Source organism: Heterodontus francisci, chromosome 11 (assembly GCF_036365525.1).
Source record: "Heterodontus francisci isolate sHetFra1 chromosome 11, sHetFra1.hap1, whole genome shotgun sequence".
In the NCBI taxonomy this organism is placed as follows: Eukaryota; Metazoa; Chordata; class Chondrichthyes; order Heterodontiformes; family Heterodontidae; genus Heterodontus; species Heterodontus francisci.
The window spans coordinates 80,810,696-80,834,160 of NC_090381.1; the positions used below are offsets into that span (position 1 = coordinate 80,810,696).

The 23,465-nt window shown below is 42.6% G+C and overlaps 1 protein-coding gene across 1 annotated transcript in view; it reads left to right on the top strand.

Moving 5' to 3' along the window:
- The window catches only part of mcf2l2 (MCF.2 cell line derived transforming sequence-like 2), a 401,635-nt gene that overhangs the window by 63,153 nt on the left and 315,017 nt on the right, over positions 1 to 23,465 (top strand). Inside the window, exon 3 of the mRNA XM_068042330.1 lies at positions 14,904 to 15,018. Within this exon, the coding sequence (XP_067898431.1) occupies positions 14,904 to 15,018 (115 nt within the window). The remainder of the gene's footprint in view (positions 1 to 14,903; positions 15,019 to 23,465) is intronic.

The window sequence follows — 23,465 nt, forward strand, 5'->3', positions numbered from 1 at the left end:
AAAAGTTGCAGCATGCTGCTATGCAGAGGGACCTAGGTGTCCTTGTGCAAGAATCACAGAAGGTTGGTCTGTAGGTACAGCAAGTAATTAGGAAGGCAAATGGAATTTTGTCCTTCATTGCTAAAGGGATTGAGTTTAAAAGCAGAGAGGTTATGTTGCAGCTGTATAAGGTACTGGTGAGGCCGCACCTGGAGTACTGTGTGCAGTTTTGGTCTCCTTACTTGAGAAAGGATGTACTGGCACTGGAGAGGGTGCAGAGGAGGTTCACTAGGTTGATTCCGGAGTTGAGGGGGTTGGCTTATGAGGAGAGACTGAGTAGATTGGGATTATATTCATTGGAATTCAGAAGAATGAGGGGGGATCTTATAGAAACATATAAAATTATGAAGGGAATAGATAAGATACAAGTAGAGAGGATGTTTCCACTGGCAGGTGAAGCTAGGACAAGAGGGCATAGCCTCAAGATTAGAGGGAGCAGATTTAGGACTGAATTAAGAAGGAACTTCTTCACCCAGAGGGTTGTTAATCTATGGAATTCCTTGCCCAGTGAAGTAGTTGACGCTTCTTCAGTAAACGTTTTTAAAGCTAAGGTAGATAATCTTTTTGAACAATAAAGGAATTAAGGGATACGGTGAGAGTGTAGGTAAGTGGATCTGAGTCCACGAAAAGATCAGCCATGATCTTATTGAATGGCGGAGCAGGCTCGAGGGGCCGGATGGCCTACTCCTGCTCCTAGTTCTTATGATCTTATTCACCAAAAAAAAAATCAGGACTAGATGGTCTGTAATGCAAATTGCTTCAAGAATAACAACTTTCCTCATGTTGAGGGATGGCATTAAAAAGGAAATTAGAGATGCATGCAATAAGGGTACGACTGTAATCATAGAAACATAGAAATATAGAAAATAGGAACAGGAGTAGGCCATTCGGCCCTTCGACCCTGCTCCGCCATTCATTATGATCATGGCTGATCATCCAACTCAGTAACCTGTTCCTGCTTTCGCCCCATATCCTTTGATCCCATTTGTCCCAAGAGCTATATCTAACTCCTTCTTGAAAACATACAATGTTTTGGCCTCAACTACTTTCTGTGGTAGCGAATTCCACAGGCTCACCACTCTCTGGGTGAAGAAATTTCTCCTAATCTCAGTCCTGAATGGTTTACCCTGTATCCTTAGATTATGACCCCTGGTTCTGGACTTTTCCCACCATTGGGAACATCCTTCCTGCATCTACCCTGTCAAGTCCTGTTAGAATTTTATAGGTTTCTATGAGATCCCCCCTCACTCATGGGTGACTTTAATCTACATATAGATTGGTCGAAACAAATTAGCAATAATACTGTGGAGGAGGATTTCCTGGAGTGTGTACGTGACATTTTTTTAAACCAATACGTTGAGGAACCTACTAGAGAACAGGCTATCCTAGACTGGGTATTGTGCAATGAGAAAGAATTAATTAACAATCTTCTTGTGCTGGGCCCTTTGGGGAGGAGCAACCATAACATGATAGAATTCTTCATTAAGATGTAGAGTGAAGTAGTTGAATCCAAAACTAGGGTCCTGAACCTAAATAAAGGAAACTACGAGGAATGAGGCGCGAGTTGGCTATGATAGATTGGGGAACTTTACTAAAAGGGTTGACAGTGGATAGGCAATGGATAATATTTAAAGAACGTCTGCATGAATTGCAACAATTATTCATTGCGGTCTGGCGCAAAAATAAAACCAGAAGGGTGGCTCAACCGTGGCTCACTAAAGAAATTAGGGATAGTATTAGATCCAAGGTTTAGAATTCAGCAAAGGAGGACAAAGAGGTTGATTAAGCAGGGGAAAATAGAGTATGAGAATAAACTTGCGGGGAACATAAAAACTGACTGTAAAAGCTTGTATAAATATATGAAGAGAAAAAAATTAGTGAAGACAAAGGTAGGTCCCTTACAGTCAGAAACGGGGGAAATTATAATGGGGAACAAAGAAATGGCAGAACAATTAAACCCATACTTTGGTTCTGTCTTCACAAAGCAGGACACAAATAACCGTTAGGGAACCAAAGGTCTAATGAGAGGGAGGAACTGAAGGAAATCAGTATTAGTAAAAAAAAAAGTGCTAGGGAAATTAATGGGGTTAAAGGCTGACAAATCCCCATAGCCTGATAATCTATATCCCAGAATACTAAAGGAAGTGGCCTGGAAATAGTGGATGCATTGGTGGTCATCTTCCAAAATTCTATAGACTCTGGAACAGTTCCTACAGATTGGAGGGTGGAAAATGTAACCCCACTATTTAAAAAAGGAGGGAGAGAAAAAACAGGGAACTACAGACCAGTTAACCTTACATCAGTAGTGGGGAAAATGCTAGAGTCTATTATAAAGGATGTGATAGCAGAACACCTAGAAAGCATAAACGGGATTGGGCAAAGTCAGCATGGGTTTACAAAATGGAAGTCATGCTTAACAAATTTACTGGAGTTTTTTGTGGTTGTAACCAGTAGAATAGATAAGGGAGAACCAGTGGATGTGGTGTATTTGGATTTTCAGAAGGCTTTTGATAAGGTCCCATATAAGAGGTTATTGTGCAAAATTAAAGCACATGGGATTGGGGGTAATATACTGGCATGGATAGAGAATTGGTTGACAGACAGGAAACAGAGAGTCAGAATAAACGGGTCTTTTTCTGGGTGGCAGGCAGTGACTAGTGGGGTACTGCAGGGATCAGTGCTTGGGCCCCAGATATTCACAATATATGTTAATGACTTGGGTGAGGGAACTAAATGTAACATTTCCAAGTTTTCAGACACCACAAAGCTGGGGGGGACTATGAGCTGTGAGGAGGATGCAAAGAGGCTCCAATGTGATTTGGACAAGTTGGGTGAGTGGGAAAATGCATGACAGATGCAGTATATGTGGATTTATGTGCGGTTATCCACTTTGGTTGTAAAAACACAAAGGCAAATTATTATTTGAATGGTGATAGATTGGGAAAGGGGGAGGTGCAATGAGACCTGGCTGTCCTTGTACATCAGTCGCTGAAAGCAAGCATTCAGGTGCAGCAAGCAATTAGGAAAGCGAATGGTATGTTGGCCTTCATTGCAAGAGGATTTGAGTACAGGAGCAAGGATGTCTTACTGCAGTTATAAAGGGCCTTGGTGAGACCACATCTGGAGTATTGTGTGCAGTTTTGGTCTCCTTATATTAGGAAGGATGTTCTTGCCTTGGAGGGAGTGCAAAAAAGATTTTCTAGACTGATGCCTGGGATGGCAGGATTGACGTATGAGGAGAGATTGGGTTGACTAGGCCTATATTCACTAGAGTTTAGAAGAATGAGAGGGGATCTCATAGAAACCTATAAAATTCTAACAGGACGAGACAGGCTAAATGCAGGGAGGATGTTCCCGATGGCTGGGGACCCCAGAACCAGGGGTCACAGTCTCAGGATATGGGGTATGCCATTTAGAACCGAGATGAGGAGAAACTTCTTCACTCAGAGGGTGATGAACCTGTAGAATTCTCTACTGCAGAAGGCTGTGGAGGCCAAGTCATTAAATATATTCAAGACAGAGATAGATATATTTCTTAATGCCAAAGGGATCAAGGGATATGAGGAGAAAGGGGAACAGGGTACTGAATTAGATGATCAACCATGATCTTTTTTTGAATGGCGGAGCAGCCCTGAAGGGCTTAATGGCCTATTCCTGCTCCTATTTTCTATGTTTCTATGTTTGTTTGACTTTTGACTGATTGCCTGTTTCTGATTTTGTGTTGCTTTAAACTCTGGACCTTTTCCAATTTTTTTCAATCTCTGTGGGTGAAATTGTTCCTGCTGAAAAATGTGAACAAATGACCATTAAGATAGCGATTTTAAAAAAAATTGTTCAGTGGCAGCCATGGCTCCAGTTACACCACGGGCCATCTCAAATAATTTGAAAATTGAGTTGGTTTTATTTTCTTTGTTTCAAAAGCTTACCAGTCAATTTCCTATATGATATAATGGATAATAAGGAGATGGCAGATGAACTGAACAGATATTTTTCATCGGTCTTCACTATTGAGGATACTAGTAACATGCCAGTATTAGCTGTAAGTCAGGAAATGGAAGGTAGAGAGAAACTCAATAAAATTACAATCACCAGGGAAGTGGTACTGAACAAATTGTTGGAGCTGCAGGCTGACAAGTCCCTGGGTCCTGATGGACTTCATCCTAGGGTGTTAAAAGAAGTGGCTAGTGAGATAGTTGATGCGTTCGTTTTAATTTTCCAAAACTCCCTAGATTTGGGGAAGGTTCCTTTAGATTGGAAAACAGTAACTCCTTTATTCAAAAAGGGAGAGACACAGAAAGCAGGAAACTACAGGCCAGTTAGCTTAACTTCTGCCTTAGGGAAAATGTTAGAAGCTATTATTAAAGATGTTATAGCAGGGCACTTAGAAAAATTTAAGGTAATCAGGCAGAGTCAACATGGTTTTGTGAAAGGGAAATCATGTTTAACCAATTTATTGGAGTTCTTTGAGGGAATTACATGTGGTGTGGATAAAGGGGAACTGGTGGATGTATTGTACTTAGATTTCCAGAAGGCATCTGAAAGGTGCCACATCAAAGGTTATTGCAGAAAATAAAAGCTCATGGTGTAGGGGGTAACATATTGGCATGGATAGAAGATTGGTTAGCTAACAGGAAACAGGGAGTAGGCATAATTGGGTCATTTTCTGGTTGGCAAGATGTAATGAGTGGTGTGCCACAGGGATCTGTGCTGGGGCCTCAACTTTTTACAATTTATATAAGTGACTTAGATGAAGGGACCGAAGGTATGGTTACTAAATTTGCTGATGCCACAAAGATAGGTAGGAAAGTAACTTGTGAAGAGGGCATAAGGAGGCTACAAAGGGATATTGATAGGTTAAGTGAGTGGGCAAAGACCTGGAAAATGGAGTATAATGTGGCAAAGTGTGAAATTGTCCACTTTGGCAGGAAGAATTAAAAAGCAGCATATTATCTAAATGGTGAGAGATTGCAGAGCTCTGAGATGCAGAGGGATCTGGGTGTCCTAGTGCATGAATTGCAAAAGGTTAGTCTGCAGGTAGAGCACGTAATTAGGAAAGCTAATAGAATGTTATTGTTTATCGCAAGGGGAATTGAATACAAAAGTAGGGAGGTTATGCTCCAGCTATACAGGACATTGGTGAGACCAGTACAGTACTGGTCTCCTTATATAAGGAAGGATGTAAATGCATTGGAGGCAGTAAAGAGAAGGTTTACTGGACTAATACCTGGAATGGGTGACCTGTCATACGAGGAAAGATTGGACAGGCTAGGCTTGTATCCGCTGGAAATTAGAAGAGTAAGTGGTGACTTGACCGAAACATATAAGATCCTGAGGGGTCTTGACAGGATGGATGTGGAAAGGATGTTTCCCCTTGTGGGAGAATCTTGAACTAGGGGTCACTGTTTAAAAATAAGTGGTCGCCCATTTAAGAAAGAGGTGAGAAGAAATTTTTTTCTCACAGAGGATCGTGAGTCTTTGGAATTTTCTTCCTCAAAAGGCAGTGGAAGCAGAGTCTTTGAATATTTTTAAGGCAGAGGTAGATAGATTCTTGATAAGCAAGTGGGTGGAAGGTTATCGGGGGTAGGTGGTAATGTGGAATAATCAGTTCAGCCATGAATTTATTGAATGGCGGAGCAGACTCAAGGGGTCGAGTGGCCTACCCCTGCTCCTAATTCGTATGTTTGTATCCTTTGCACATTTGGAATGTTTAAAAAAGCAGGGAGTCATTGGGCTGGATTTTGCTCTGAGCAGCAAATGAACAATACAGGCCATTCATTACACTTGCATTTGCCCACAGATTCTGCACTGGAACTTGCTGTAAATTAGAGAGGCATTCAGCACAGCGCCCTCTACCAGGGATCTGGGGACCTGTATGATCAGGGCAAATAAATGTGTATCTGCTTAACCAGTCAGATTGACGAATCAATAATGAACAGTGCAGAGTCATAACCAGGGAGTGTCAGTTAGAATATTGAATTCAATGTCAAATCAGGTACAGAAATGAAATAAAGAGAGGGAAAGATGGGATTATGAAAGAGATAAGTGACGAAAAGAAAAGGTTTAAAAAAAGTTTTATTTACATTTATTTTCTAAAATCTCCAACAATAATTAAAATCTGAAGGAATAAGACACCACATTGGTAAAGTTTAATTTTCAGTGCCAAAGAGGTTGTTTGGCAGTAATTAAGACTCATCACACCGTTAAAAGAATACTTACACTGGAAGGACAAGACCTAACTTTCTCTGTCAAGTTTAGTGCATGTATATCAGATAAGTACAGGAACTTCATACAATTCAATGTATTTGAATGGTGAGTCAGGTGGCAAGATACCATTATATTGCAACTTTTGGAGGAGCAAGTCATCTTAGGCAGCAATATCCAGATTTCCATGTTTAACTGAACATGTGCAGTCATCAGAATTTGCAGTCCGATTTCCACATAAATATTGGTGAGTTCTGTCAGCGTACAGCAAAATTCAGTGCAGTATCTTTAGAATATGATAATATTTATGTTGTCCTTGGAAGAGTAAAATCAAGATAGCAAAATTGTTTTAGTGGAAAAGGAATAATAAGAAAATGCACTCATGTTACCAGATCATCAAATTATCGATATTGGTGAAAAGCTTTTTACTACATGGGACCACAGGGGGGCAGCAAACTCCCACACTCCCAAAAAAATTATCTTAAAATAAGAAATGAGATATAATTAACCTATAAACAGCACATTTATTATAAGAAATTTTCTATCACTTGTAGATGTACAGTGGTAGATTATTCATTATATTGCATCCACTGGACCATCCTTCTGTACAGTTACTACAATCCTAACCCCTTCCCCCTTTCTGAGTTACAAGCTTTGATGTGGGTGAATCTGTATGGCTTCAATACCAGAGAACACCTCAAATAGAAAAAAATAAAGCCAGCAAAAGAATGCTGCTGTGGGATGCGGTAGTGATGTAGTTACAATGTGACATTTAGTGCTGATTGTGCTGTTGATCTTTGCTGCTTGTTTGCAGACAACACAGGACATCCTCATGAGGTACTGATGTAAACAACAACTTGTATTTATATAGCACCTTTAATATATTAAAACATCCCAAGGTGCTTCACAGGATCATTATAAAAAAAAATGTGACAATGAGCCGCATAAGGTGACATTAGGGCAGATCGCCAAAAGCGTAGTCAAAGAGGTAGGATTCAAGAAGCACCTTAAAGGGAAAAAAAAGAGAGGCAGAGAGTTGGAGAGGTGTAGGGAGGGAATTCCAGAGCTTAGGGCCTTGACAGCTGAAGGCACAACATCAATGATAGAGCATTTAAAATTGGTAATGCTCCAGAGGCCAGAATTAGCTGAGCTCAAATATCTTGGAGGGTTATTGGACTGGAAGAGATTGCAGAGGTAGGGAGGGGCCTGCTCATGGAGGGATTTGAAAACAAAGATGAGAATTTTAAAATAGAGGAGTTGTTTAACCAGGAGCCAGTGTGGATCAGCAAGCACAGAAGTGATGGGTGAATGAATGAGACAGTGTGAATAAGGACATGGACAGCAGACTTCTGGATGATGTCAAGTTTACAAGGGTAGAATGTGGGAGACCAGACAGGAGTGCATTGGAGTAGTCAAGTCTAGAGGTAACAAAGGCATGGAAGAGGGTTTCAGCAGCAGATGAGCAGAGGTAGGGGCAGAGTCAGGCAATGTTATGGAGGTGGAAGCAGGTGGTATTACTGATGGTGCAGATATGTGATCTGAAGTTCATTTCAGGGTCAAATATGACACCAAGATTGCAAACAGTGTAGTTCAGCTTTAAACAGTTGCCAGGGAGAGGGAATGGAATTTGTAGCAGGGACCAAAGACAATTTGAGGAAATTTCTGTTCATCTAATACTGTGTATTGGAGAAGCAATCTGCTAATTTTGCCACAGTGGAGAAGTCAAAAGGTAGAGCTGGGTGGGGTCAGGAAACATGTGAAAATGAGATGATGTCGCTGAGGGGCAGCATTTAGCTGAGAAATAGGAAGTGGCCAAGGATAGGGGCATATCAGAGGTAATGGTGCGGGAGTGGGAAGAGAAGCCATTATGGGTGATCCAATTAGATAGGTAAGAATGGAACCAGCCGAGTGCAGTCCCACCCAGCTGGACAGCTGCAGAGAGGTGTTGGAGGAGGATGGTGTGGTCAACCATGTCAAAGGCTGCAGACAGGTCAAGAAGGATAGTTTATCTTTGTCACTGTCACATCGTTGTTGTTTTTGTGTTCATATTACTTTGGCACTCTTTGCCTTCTCAATGGTAGATGCGTAGGGTTTGGAGATGCTGTCAAAATAGGTTTGGTGTGCGGCTGCAGTATTTCCTTTAGATAGTTTTACAAGCACAGTTCACTGTGGTGGACGTGTTAGATTCTCAGTCCAGTAGCAGGGGTACCAGTTAAATGAACTGCTCTATCTTGGATCATGGTGAGCTGCTTGAGTGTAGTTGTAAGTGTACTCATCCAGGTAAGTGGTGACTTCCCATCACACTCCTGACTTGTGCTTTGTAGATGGTGAAGAGGCTAGAAAAGGATCAAGTGATGAGCTACTCATCACAGATAACCTTATCCTGTGTGCTGCTCTTCTGGCCACGGTGCTGAAATGGCTGATCCAATTAATCATGTAGTCAACGGCCATGCCCAAGATGTTGAAGATAAAGGACATTTGAAGATGAGAAGGAGAATGTTGAGCTTTTTCTTTTTGGAGATGGTCATGACCTGACAATAATGTAATAAATTTGGCACTTGTCAGGCCAAGCTGTGATTTTGTCTGGATTGTGCTATAAATTGACCTTGGCTGCTTCCCTACAGAGGATTTACAATAAACCTCCATTCGATGGCTTGATAACATTCAATTCACACTAATAATCAGGTTTAATTTTGTTCATGTTTGTCCAAAAGCAATTTGACCTCCCTACCATTTACATGCTGTGAGCCAAGGCAGGTATCAGATTACTGCATGTATTACAGGCAGATATTCCATTTCACATAGCAGGTTTAAAATACATTGTTTACATCAGTCGTACTTTAGTCCATATGATTCAAAATAGTTTGAAAGTGGCATCAGAAGTTGGGATGAATTTTTTTGCGTTGTGTAGCTAATGCATTTTTCACGAATTAGCAGCTAATGTGATGTATGCTCGAAATGAATCCTGGCTTTGAGAGATTTATCTTCAACAGAAGGTCCACAGCTCAGGAAATAGTAGACTAGAAATATGAATTTGAAAGCCAACTCAGTATTAGCTACCAAGATCACCATGGACTATAGATACATCCTATCCCCCTCTCCCACCATCCCCTCCCCAACCAGAAAGTGCCAGGAGTCATGTAATTATGCAATATTAACTTGTTTTTCAACTGCTGCGACATTATTACTATACTTGTGTTTTTTTAAAAACTGTTTTAAATATTTTAAGCCATATGTTCCCACCAGCTGAAGAATAATCCTGTACCAGTAAATATTGGGATTAATTGCTGGAAAATTCAATCAGATTAGATTTTAACTGACTGATTGTCATTTGATATCTTGATCAATATTCTGTACTTTAATTTTGAAAATACTATTTAGAACTCCTGAAACTATTATAAAGTCAGAAAAGCCGAATAAAAGCTGCCTCCCTCCTAATTCTCTTACCAGCTGAAATGGACCTTTATACAATTTCTCCATTATTAATTTGTAAAGTTGATTAATGAACAGCAGTTCCATTTGCTGTTGCATTTAATTAGCTTGAGTATCAATGATTAGGAAGATGTAGTGTTGTCAGAAGAAACGAGTTGATCGGGTAAAATAATTTATTGATTCATATGATAAAGGTTATGATAGTTTTGTCAGTATTTTAGGAAAATAAGAACTGCTAGATGAAAAATGCGAAAAGTCCACCTAATTTACTTGTTACCATCCTGGTAGTCACAAGATACAATGGAATTGTTGACTAATCAGGGTAACCAATTTCTATCAGTTAGTTTACAACAGATCCAGGCATGATGCAAGGAAATCCAATTGTGGAAAGCCTTGGAAACCATGCATGGGCCCAATTTTAGCCCATTCAAGACCCATTCACTTGAACAGAGTTAAAATCAGGCATAGCATAGATCCAAAGTCACCTGTAGCTCTAAAGCATACTACACTTATCACATACCATTCTCAAATTACTCATCCTCTTACTGTATTTCTTCGTATCAGTAAAGTTTGGTAAAAATATAAAGGATTAAAAATTTTTAAGTGAATGGAATGGGTGTCTTCATGGGTTAGAACAATATTTCTCCTCTCTGATATCTGGGTTTAGTACACACAGGCATTGTGTGTGCTGATCATACCCAGGTCTATCTCTCCACCATAGGCCTTGACTCCACAACTACCAATATGCGCCTGACTGAAATATAGGAACAGGAGTAGGCCATTCAGCCCCTTGAGGCTGTTCTGTCTTTTCAGTTAAATTATGGCTGATTTGTATCTTAATCTCATCTAGCCACCTTAGTTCCTTGACCCTTAATTCATAACAAAAATCTATCAAACTCAATTTTGAAATGTTCAATTGACCGAGCCTCGACAGCTTTTGGGGGAGAGATCTTCATATTTCTGCTTCCTTTTGTGCAAAGAAGTGTTCCCTGACATTGCCCCTGAGTGGCATACCTGTAATTTTAAGGCCATGCTCCCTTGTTCTGAATTCCCTCACCAGAGAAAATAGTTTCTCTCTATCTATACTGGAACTTGGCATCCTCAGCAGAGACAGTGCGGCAGTGGGATTAGTTTGGTATTGATACAGGGCTATGGGCAGAGAGTGGGAGTAGGGAGACTGGCTGAATTGATGTTGCAGAGAGCCAGCACAGACTCGATGGGCTGAATGGCTTCCTTTTGTGCTGAAACTATTCTATGATTCTACCCTATCAAGTCCTTTAATCACCTAAAACACCACTTCTATAATCAAGGGAATACAAGCCTAGTCTATGTAACCTTCAGCATAATTTAACCTTTTAGCTCCAGTATCATTTTGGTAAAAAGCCTCACTGCTTGTACAAAGTCAAGTCATAGAGGAGCAAGAATTTTCCTCAACTTAGTATTAGCAAAACGAAACACACCTTTTTGGGCTTTTGCCTAAAACTCCATGCCTAAGTCCTCAGTTCCCACTGTCCAGGCAGCTCATTCAGACAAATGCCAACAATGCCCAATCATGGTGCCCTGATTCTGATTAATTCTGAGTTCAGGTCTAAACTTCATATTTTATTCTTTACCAAGAACATCTATTCCCACCTCTACAATATTGCCTGTCTCCTTCCTTACCTTATGCCCACTGCTGTAAACTAACCCATGCCTTTGTCACATGCAGACTCAACATCTTAGGAAATACTCATATCATCTCTTATTAAGCTGAAATGTAAGTGCTAGAATTGGCTGATTTATACTGCATACTTATTTAGATTTAGATTTAGAGATAGAGCATTGAAACAGACCCTTCGGCCCACCGAGTCTGTGCCGACCATTAACCACCCATTTATACTAATCCTACACTAATCCCATATTCCTACCACATCCTCACCTGTCCCTATATTCCCCTACCACCTACCTATACTAGGGGCAATTTATAATGGCCAATTTACCTATCAACCTGCAAGTCTTTTGGCTTGTGGGAGGAAACCCACGCAGACACAGGGAGAACTTGCAAACTCCACACAGGCAGTACCCAGAATTGAACCCGGGTCGCTGGAGCTGTGAGGCTGCAGTGCTAACCACTGCGCCACTGTGCCGCCACTTACCTTGAACTACTGGAAATACTCAACAGGTCTGGCAGCATCTGTGTAGAGAGAAACAGTTAACATTTCAGGTCTGTGACCCTTCATTGGAACTGGCAAAAGTTAGAAATGTAATAGTCTTTGGGCAAGTGAAAGGGGGGAGGGGGGAAGAAAAACGAGAAGGAAGGTCTCTGATACATGGAGGGAGAGATTAAATGACTGATTTTTTTAGTTTAGTTTTTTAGTTTTAGTTATACAGCACTGAAACAGGCCCTTCGGCCCACCGAGTCTGTGCCGACCATCAACCACCCATTTATACTAATCCTACACTAATTCCATATTCCTACCACATCCCCACCTGTCCCTATATTTCCCTACCACCTACCTATACTAGGGGCAATTTATAATGGCTAATTAACCTATCAACCTGCAAGTCTTTTGGCATGAAACAGAATGCAAATAGGGAGCTAAATAGTTATAGTGAAAGACAAAGCATGAGTCCAGACAGCGTGCTAATGGCAGAATAATGAACAACTCTGTACAAAAACAAAAACATGAAAAACAAGTTTAAGACTAGCACATGGTTAAAAATAAATAATAAAAAATATATTTTTACAGCGAGCTCGTCACTGGTATCAGACCCACCGGCCGTCCATGTCTCTGCTTTAAAGATGTCTGCAAACACGACATGAAGTCCTGTGACATTGATCACAAGTCGTGGGAGTAAGTTGCCAGTGATCGCTAGAGCTGGCGGGCAGCCATAAAGGTGGGGCTAAAGTGTGGCGAGTCGAAGAGACTTAGCAGTTGGCAGGAAAAAAGACAGAGGCGCAAGGAGAGAGCCAACTGTGTAACAGCCCCGGCAACCAGCTTCATCTGCAGCACCTGTGGAAGAGCCTGTCACTAGAATTGGCCTTTATAGCCACTCCAGGTGCTGCTTCACAAACCACTGACCACCTCCAGGCGCTTACCCATTGTCTCTAGAGACAAGGAGGCCAAAGAAGAAGATATATATATATATACACATACACACACACGTATATATAAATAAGAATTAATGGGGCTCATGATCTGAAATTATTGAACTCAATATTGAGTCCAGAAGCCTGTAAAGACTGTAAAGTGCTTAATCGGAAGATGAGGTGCTGTCCCTTGAACTTGAGTTGAGCTTCACTGGAACAGAACAGCAGGCTGAGGACAGAAATGCAGGAATGAGAACAAGGTGGTTATCTCCCGCGACACCCTAGTCCACTCCTCCATCATCCCAAAACCTCATCTCCTTCCCATGGCACCTTCCCATGCAATCGCAGGAGGTGTAATACCTGCTCTTTTACCTCCTCTCTCCTCACCATCCAAAGCTCCAAACATTCCTTCAAGTGAAGCAATGATTTACTTGTACGCCTTTGAATTTAGTATACTGTATTCACTGCGGTCTCCTCTACATTGGGGAGACCAAACGCAGATTGGGTGACCACTTTGCAGAAAACCTCCGCTTGGTCCGCAAGCATGATCCCGAGCTTCCGGTTGCTTGCCATTTTAATTCACCACATTGTTCTCATGCCCACATTTCTGAGTTTTTGAATTGACTTCCAGGTTGACCAAAGCGCTAACTCCCACCTAACCTACCATATCAAGTGCATCATTAGAGTGATTATGAGATTGTCTGGAGATCTTAACAGCAGGTTTTCATGAGAAGGAATTTAAAATATCTCATAGCAGGTGCGAGATAGACTAATTCATTCAGGGTGAGAAACGGCGCTGATGCAATCAGTAATGTACCAGAAAAGGAGGTGAGGGAGGGGGCCTGAGTAGAACTGAAACAAAAAATGCTCCACATATTGCACCAAAAGACATGCATAGCTAAAACCCACATGGATTCCCATAACAACACCTTTTATTTGGAAGAAGTGAGTGGTGTTAAACAAGAACAACTTCTCCTTTTAACTGTAAAATCTCTTCCTTCCTGTTCCAGCAAAAGGTCATTCACCTGAAACGTTAACTCTGATTTTCTCTCCACACACCCTGTGAGACCTGCTGAGTATTTCCAGCATTTTCTATTTTTCAATTCAATCCTGTCCTCATCTGATATGCACATATCCAGCAGGCGTTGGAGCACTGAGGAGTGGGTTCAGGATAACCACAAAATTTTACTTTGATGCAATTGACACCAGTGATCTAGATTTTACTCTGGCTGATCAGGTTACTGCCACATTTTTAAATTTTTCAAAACAGCTACCACCTCGGCTATAATGGGTTTGCCACACTTTTGTGCAGACTTTGAAATATTCTTAATTGGCATTTACCACTAGAGTAAAATTGCAAAAGCATGCAAAAATTGATTTACTGTCCACACAATGCAAAAGCTAGGCTAATATTATTTCATTGTATGAAAACAATGAGACAACATTTTCAATTTTTATCATGTTGTTATGATACTTGTCCCACTGTTTTTGAATTGTTCTGTCAAGGTGCTGACATTATAGGCTGAATGGCTTCTTTATATGCTGTAGACTTCAATGTTTCTATTTCGCTCCCTGCCTGTGCTGAAGGCACACATTAGGGACTGTTTTATGGCTGTCAGCTGCCATCTAGTATCTCGTCCACTTGACATTCTTCATGGATGAGCATAGACAGAGTGGTAGCAAGATGGTCAATCACGGGGAATGTCATAGCCGAATCAGATCATGCATTTCCAGCAAGCGGATATGGGATAGCAATTTGAGCAAGGAACCCTGACTAATATTCTCACTTCTAGTTCAGGGATGCTGAGGCCAATAGTAATGATCCACTAAGGTTCCTGGTGAGATTAGTTTACGTGATCCACACTATACACTGACCCTTGTACGCTCCTCATCTGAAGCAAAATACTGTGGATACCAGAAATCTGAAATAAGAGAGAAAATGCTGGAAATACTCAGCAGGTCAGACAGATATAATTTTTAGATTTCCAACATCAGCAGTATTTTGCTTTTGCTCCTGATCTGCATTTGTTCAGTATTGTGCTTTTACCAGAGTCAGTGGGGGAATGTTCACAATTGCTTTTACTCTGTACTATTTTTAAATGTTATCACTGTAAATCAGTGCAGATTTTCTTACCTTCTAACTCAAATATTTTTAACACAGGGGGACGAAGCAGAGATGGTGCACCAATCATCACTTTTCCAGAACACATGGCCTTTGGGGACCTTTCTGATGAAGACTTTCTGAATGTTGTAACATATTTGACTAGCATTCCGAGGTGAGCTGGGCTATTGTTGCTGTAAATAATATATGCACACTTTGTATTTTATACCACTTTATATCATAGTACATAATCAATATATTTTTCATTGGACTACAAGCACTTTTAATTTATGGCTATGGTACTTTGTTATACAGGATCATTAGGGCTTTCAGTGTGTATGTTTGTACAAAAGCAGGATTGAGAAAATACTCATTGAATAGAATTTTCGCAGAACGAGTTTGAAAGTAATATTTGTACTTTGTCATTTCCACATGTAATGTTACAGCAATTCCACAGCAGAAACACTCAACTCAATGAAAAATGTATCACTTATCAGCCCGTTTCCACCTGTTCTACTCATTTTCCTATATTATCATTTAAATACTAAAACTCATAGCAATTTGGGAGCAGAGAAATAGACATTGTTGCACAGGAATTTGTAGCCGTAGCTTAATGGGTATACTCTTACCTCTGAGTCACAAGGATCTGGGTTCAAGTTCCACTCCAGGGCTTGAACAGAGTAGCCAAGGCTGACACTCCAGTGCGGAACTGAGGGTGTACTTTGCAGTCTTTGGATGAAAAGTTAAACCAAGGCCCCATCTGCCTGCTTGGGTGGATGTAAAAGATCCCATGCCACATTTTGAAGAGGAGCAGGGAGTTTATCCCCAGTATCCTGGCCAATATTTAGCGTTCAATTGACATCACAAAAACTGATTATCTGGTCATTATCGCATTGCTGTCTGTGGGAGTTTGCTGTGCGCAAATTGGCGGCTGCATTTTCTACATTACAACAGTGACTGCACTTCAAAAATAATTAATTGGCTGTAAAGAGTTTTGAGATGTCTGGTGGTCGTGAAAAGTGCGATAGAAATGCAAGTCTTTCTTTCTCTGCAAAACAGACTGAGGTGCTGGGAGACATAATTCTGAGGCAGTGCAAAACCACCACTGGCAGGAGGGTGTAGTTACAGTGTGAGAAGTTTACATAGGCAGTTTTCATCATAAATATCATTAGTTAAAGTCTCCCATGTCATTATAAATGTAGACATAGGAAGTTCTAATGGAAACAGCTGATAGAAACGTATGACAAAAGCATGTCTATATCTATGCACAGACCTAAGATTTGAAATATATTTATAGATAATTGAATATTTTATCAGATTATATCTGCCTATTTTGTTATATTTTGTAGTCCACTTTTGGAGGAAAGGGAATTAAGTAAGGCTGCATCTGCTGACAACGCTACCGCTAGGTGGCGCTGCTGTGGTACATGCGCAAATACAGCCTGTGCCACTAAAACATCACAGACTGCGACTTTAGGCAGCTGCCAGAACTAAAGATGGCGCTGCTCAAATAATCACACAGAGGCAACCTAACAAACACATGTCAGCACACAATGGCGGAGTGAAAGATCAAATGAGCGGGCCGGGGCCGGGGTGGGTGGGGGGAGCGGACCGGGGAGGGGGAGCGGAGCGGGCCTGGTAGGAGCGGAGCGGCCGCGAGTGGGCGAGCGAACGGGCCGGTGATGGAGGGAAGTGGAGCGGCCGGAGACAGCGGCGGAGGGGGGGGGGGGGGGGGGGGGGGTAGGGAGGAGGAGTGTGTTTTTCTGCGCGTGCGCCATAAACGCAATGGCAAAAGGCGCACCGGCCAGTCCCCACACCCGGCGACACCAAGGTCTTCGGCCGCTCGCTCCGCGCGGCTCTCTACGGCCTCTTGCTTCCGGCCCTCCCCATCCAGCCGTTCTCTCCAGCTGCAGATCCCCCATCCTACTTCTCAACTGTACTTCAGGCATTGCAGCTCCCTGGTCCCTGCCTTTTGCATCCCTCTCTTCAGGAGCTTCTGAATTTAACTCCCTCCCACTACACCCCCACACCTCCTCTCCCCCCACCCCCTCTCTATCTCTCCCCCCACCCCCCCCTACCTCCCCCTCTCCCCCCACCTCCACCTCCATCTCCCCCTCCACCTCTCCCCCTCCCCCTCTACCTCTCCCCCCCCCACCACCTCTCCCTCCACCTCCCCCTCCACCTCTCCCTCCTCCCCCTCCACCTCTCCCCCTCCACCCCCCAACCCCCCACCTCTCCCACTACCCCCCACCTCTCCCCCCACCCCCCACCTCTCCCACAACCCCCCACCTCTCCCCCCACCCCCCACCTCACCCCCACCCCCCACCTCCCCCTCTCCCCCACCCCCCACTTCCCCCTCACAACCCCCCCCCCCCCCAAGGACCACAACACAGTTGAATATCTGGTGCAGTTGCAAAGTTGGGAAAATAGCATCAAAAACCTCAACAATTCCAGGTTTAATTATTGAGAAATGTTATTAAGTACATTAAGCATTCGAGGCACTGCTGTGCATGGATACATGAGTGTTCTGTCACCAGTATTCCCATGAGACAGACAGGCCGAGTCTCTGCTATGCAGAACTAAAGAGATTGTTCCTGGAGAACCTTGTGGTGAATGAATGCGTGGCTCTCTATTCCACTACTGTATTGTCCATGTGAAGAAGGCAAAGTCACAAGAGTCTGAGCTCAGTCTATTCTTGGTGAATGTTCCCCAAGCGCATCCCAATGTGCACTCCCACTACATCCATAAATGCAAGGTTCCTTTCCAGATCGTGACAAGTTCCGCAGCATGATCCAGTTGCCTTCATTGCTTGAATGCTGAGCTTAAATCTCAAGGATTGTTTTCTCGACGGCATGTTTTACATGAAAAGAAATAAGGAAAGAACATCAGTGTCAGTGCTTCCCCCGTCCAATGAAATTATTGTTGACCATGCTTTATGTTTTGCAGTAAAGGCATGTACTGATAACACCGCCAATGAATCACTTAGTACCCACCTCAGCTGTAGGAGTCAGGATGATGTTACTGCCCCTATCTCGTGATGGTTCAATGCTGCTCTCAGGGAAAACATGAATGATGTGAGGGTGCTGGAAAAAGAAGCACATTTCTTTTGGACTATGAACATAAAGTAGGCCATTTAGCCCAGCTGTTCCCTGCTCGTGGTTATGCTACTCCTGCACCTTCCTATCCGCTCCCATTTAATCCTGCCTACTACTATCAGCATCATCTTCCATTTCTTTCGCTCTTATCTACCTTTGCCTTCAAGCAACATTGAGGCTGGAGAACGGTGTGGCTGCACTCCCACCTCACCAGTTGTGTACACAGCAAGAGCATTCACACTTGTGCTACCACTGGGACACGGCATGCTTGTTTTTTTTTAAAGAGATACAGCACTGAAACAGGCCCTTCGGCGCCACCGAGTCTGTGCCAACCAACAACCACCCATTTATACTAACCCTAGTGCTCAGTCTCTTCTTGCTGAATGTTCCCCAAGTGCTTGACCACTTTGGACGCCCTCTCTGCTTGACAGGCAGCAGCTGCCAATTGCGGAGTCTCACAAGGCTCTGCCTGGTTGTTTCAAGGGCGGACGGGGAAACAGGTGGCTGTGTGTCCATGTGCACTGCTCTGATGGGTGCAGGAACAGAGCAACTTACAACAGGGACTGGAGCACATGTACTGCCTGCACACAGCCCCAGACAATGGCAAGGATTTTACTGCAGTGCAGTGGACTGGAGCACATGCAGTGCCCCAGACAATGGAAGTGTTTTCAGAGCAACTTGCAACAGGGACTGGAGTACATGCAGTGCCCCAGACAATGGAAGCATTTTCAGAGCAACTTGCAACAGGGACTGGAGCACATGCAGTGCCCCAGACAATGGAAGCGTTTTCAGAGCAACTTGCAACAGGGACTGGAGTACATGCAGTGCCCCAGACAATGGAAGCATTTTCAGAGCAACTTGCAACAGGGACTGGAGCACATGCAGTGCCCCAGACAATGGAAGCGTTTTCAGAGCAACTTGCAACAGGGACTGGAGCACATGCAGTGCCCCAGACAATGAAGCATTTTCAGAGCCAATTACAAAGGGACTGGAGCACATTTACTGCCTGCACATGTAGTGCCCCAGACAGTGGAAATGTTTTCAGAGCAACTTACCTTGGAGCAATCTCCTCTTTCTGATGAAAATGAAGCAGACTGAAATCTTCAAAACGACTAAATAATTGCGAGAAAATGCCCGACAAAATCTCTCCTCCTTCCACTTTCAGAAACTCGCGCCGAAGCTTGACGCATGCGTGAATACCCGCTGGCGTTGCATAAAGCGCATGCGCAGAGGCCGACCAGGCGCGTTGCTCGAAGATGCACACGTCACGCGATGATGTCATCGGCGCATGCGCTAACCAGTCCTGGCAAGCCGGAACGCAGCTCATGCGCAGAGAGCAGGAGACCGTCTGCGCATGTGCGCACCGCGGCGCAGCCTGATGACGTCAGTGACGGCCAGCGTTGTCAGGAATCACTTTGATTAAGTAAAGTACTCTCAGTAAAGGTATGAAAACATGGTAATTATGATCAGCACCACAAATGCCTAAACATTGCATTTTTTCATAACATCTTAATTTTTTAAATATAATTGAGTTTCGAATGTCCAAAAGTTATGGGCCTAATTTTCAAAACTTATATAAAGCTAGGGTGTTCCATGAAAGAGGCTTGTACTTGTGTTTATAGTTTTCACAATAGCAGCTCCTGAAATTCAAATACAGTCTTTCTGACAATATAACATGGAATGAAAATCTATATATATCTCTTGGAATGACATTAAAGGAAAAAACATAAACATAATTGCTTCGACTACTGTGACTCAGTCACAATGCTCAATTCATTATTATCTAATAATGTCAGTATCTTGTGGTTTATTCCCGTGTAAGATAAAGAATAGAACTGTCCTCAACCTCCTGATTTGCTACATGATAGCTTATTAAATTACAAATTATAATGGAACTAATATGGTACACTTGATACTAATTGATTATTTAAAGGATCATTTGTCCTTATGAAGAGAAAGTATATTCTTCAATGTTGCAAACAGCAAGAGTTTATTCCCCAAATCAGGCTATTGCAAATAGTAAGTAGATTGGCAAGGGTGGAGGCATCACTTTATGTGACTATGAATAATGAAATAAATTGGATAGATGTGGGTGAGAACCATGGGAGTAGTGACCACAATATGATAAGGTTTAAACGCTGAATCTCCTCGGTGCTTTATTACATGGCAGTGGGTCCCACGGACCGTAGGTGTCATAGAGTCAGAGGGCTGGATTTTGTAGTCTGGCGGGCATGAAAACGGCGGCCATTCCCCATGGGACCTGCCAGTGATGTAGGAGAGGAGCAGTATTACTCCACGATGATGATACTGGAATCGAACGACCAGTCAGTTATTTTTCTGGAAAACTTAATAACTACCAGAAGAAATACTCCACCATTGAGAAAGAGGCTTTAGGTCTCGTATTGACTCTTCAATAATGGCAAAAGGGAAATAACAGTTTACACCAATCATAATCCATTGAGCTTTCTAGAAAAATTCAAAACCAATAACGCTAGATACAACCTTTCACCTAAAGATTGTACATGTTGTAGGAAACAGCAGTGTAATTGCTAATGCTCTATCCAAAATTTAAATAGGGGTATAATGGAGGCAAACAACTCAGAAATATAAAATACTGTTGTTAGCTGTGTAAGGTGTAAAATGTTAATAATGAAAATGTTTGCAGTGTTATATGTGATTATGTTGTAAGAAAAGTCATTACTGTGGTGAATAGACAGGGCGGCTTGCACCCACCAATCACATGGAAGGGGCGGCTGTCCATCCCTGGCAATGGTGTCAGCTGCCTGTGTGCAGGCGCTGGCGCCATTTTTAAAGGGCAATCAGCCCTGCTACCTCATTTAAATTTTTAAAGAACTATCCCCTCAAAATATATTAAATAAATTTATAACACCCCTTTCCCACCCCCCAATAACAATTACATTAACTATTTTCCCATTCCCCGCCCCCCCCCATAAAACACTTACCTTTCAAATCTGACCTCCCCACCACACTGAAAATCTTAACTCCTCCCCCCCCTCCCCACCAGTGTCATGCCGCCTTTCCTTGGGCTGGGCCCCCTCGATGTCAGGCTCCATGGCAGACCGCTGCCGGCCCCATCTTTCAGGTCCCGCCACCCCCCACGGCACGGAGCCCGATATCGAGGGCTTCGTAAAATCCAGCCCTGTTTGTGGTCATTTGGGAGGTGGACAGTGGAAACCAGCCATGCCATCACCCACCTGGCCGTAACAATTGGGGGCTTTGAGCTGGGATTTTTGAAACATCAGATTAAATGAGATCTTTGGAAACAGGAGGAAAATTGACCTCTAAAACTGTGGAAATTTAAACACAGGTTTTCTCATATTCTACTTTTCTCTATGATGTCAGAAACAAAAGACCTGGCTGCATTTAATGCTAAGAAGTTTGTAGAGCAGGGAAACATATCCAATAATAAATTAAATCAATTAAATATTGAAGATTTAAAAACCCTAGCTGCCCAGGTAGGAGTTACTTTCAAGAAAAAGGCAAAGAAACCAGAAATAGTGAAGAATTTCGCTATTTTAAATGTACTCCTGAACCAGAAGAAGAAAGCATGAAATCTGAATCTGAAAAATAGCCCTCGCTAGAATGCAGTTGAAAAGAGAACAGATGCAGTTTCAGAAGGAAAATGAGGAAAGAGAGATGCAGTTTAGTTTAGTTATACAGCACTGAAACAGGCCCTTCGACCCACCGAGTCTGTGCCGACCATCAACCACCCATTTATACTAATCCTACATTAATCCCATATTCCTACCACATCCCCACCTGTCCCTATATTTCCCTACTACCTGAGGGGATCTACGAGGCAAGTTCTTTACACAGAGGGTGGTGAGTGCCTGGAACTTGCTGCCGGGGGAGGTGGTAGAAGCAGGTACGATAATGATGTTTAAGAGGCATCTTGACGAACACATGAATAGGATGGGAATAGAGGGCTACGGTTCCCGGAAGTGCAGAATGGCCTTAGTTTAGGCAGGCATCAAGATCGGCGCAGGCATGGAGGGCTGAATGGCCTGTTCCTGTGCTGTACTGTTCTTTGTTCTTTGATACCTACCTACCTATACTAGGGGCAATTTATAATGGCCAATTTACCTACCAACCTGCAAGTCTTTTGGCTTGTGGGAGGAAACCGGAGCACCCGGAGAAAACCCACGCAGAGACAGGGAGAACTTGCAAACTCCACACAGACAGTACCTAGAATTGAACCCGGGTCGCTGGAGCCGTGAGGCTGCGGTGCTAACCACTGCGCCGCCCATAGATGTGTGTGTTTTTATTTTACTCTTCTCCTTCTGCTTCTCTCTCCCACCTGAGAGGAAATGCAGCTTTAAGAGGAAAGGGAGTACCAGTTGAAAAGAGAGGAAATACAATTGCAGAGGGAAAGAGAAGAAAGAGGCAGCAGCGAAAGAGGTTGATTTAGAAAAGCTGCAAGCACAATGTTAGAATGCTGCCAATGATTTAAACAATATGTCCATTTCAGAGCAAAATTTTGACTTTGCGAGATACTCAAGATGAGTGCCAAAATTTAATGAGAAGGAGGTTGAGTCTAATTTTATCTCATTTTAAAAGATTATTAATAGACTAAAATGGCCAAAAGAACATTGGACTAGACTCCTGCAAGGCAAATTAGTGGGTAGAGCTCATGAAGCTTTTTCTCTGTTATCAGAAGAGAGTTCTTCTGACTACGAACAAACTAAAACAGCAATTCTAAATGCATATGAGTTAGTACCTGAAGCCTATCAACAGAAATTCAGAAAAGCTCAGAAAAGACCTGCTCAGACTGTCATTAAATTTTAAAGAATTAAACATATGGCTTTTGATATAAAAACAAGAAATGCTGGAAATACTCAGCAGGTCTGGCAGCATCTGTGGAGAGAGAAGCAGAGTTAACGTTTCAGGTCAGTGACCCTTCTTCAGAACTAGCAAATATTGGAAATGTAAAAGGTTATAAGCAAGTAAAGTGGGGCTGGGGCAAGAGATAACAAAGGAGAAGGTGTAAATAGGACAAGGTCACAGAATAGCTGACCAGAAGGTCGTGGAGCAAAGGCAAACAATATGTTAATGGTGTGTTGAAAGTCAAAGCATTAGTACAGATAGGGTGTTAATGGACTGAAAATTGAACAGCCGCAAGTACAAACATGAAAAAAAAAGTGGGTAAGCAAACTAAGATGAAATAAAATAAAACAAACACACAAAAAAAAATTTTTTAAGGAAAAAGAAAAAAATAACTGAAAAAAGTAAAATGGGAGGCTCATCATGCTCTGAAATTATTGAACTCAATGTTCAGTCCGGCAGGCTGTAGTGTGCCTAATCGGTAAATGAGATGCTGTTCCTCGAGCTTGCATTGATGTTCACTGGAACACTGCAGCAATCCCAGGACAGAGATGTGAGCATGAGAGCAGGGGGGAGTGTTGAAATGGCAAGCAACTGGAAGCTCGGGGTCCTGCTTGCGGACTGAGTGGAGGTGTTCCGCAAAGCGGTCACCCAGTCTGGGTTTGGTCTCCCCAATGTAGAGGAG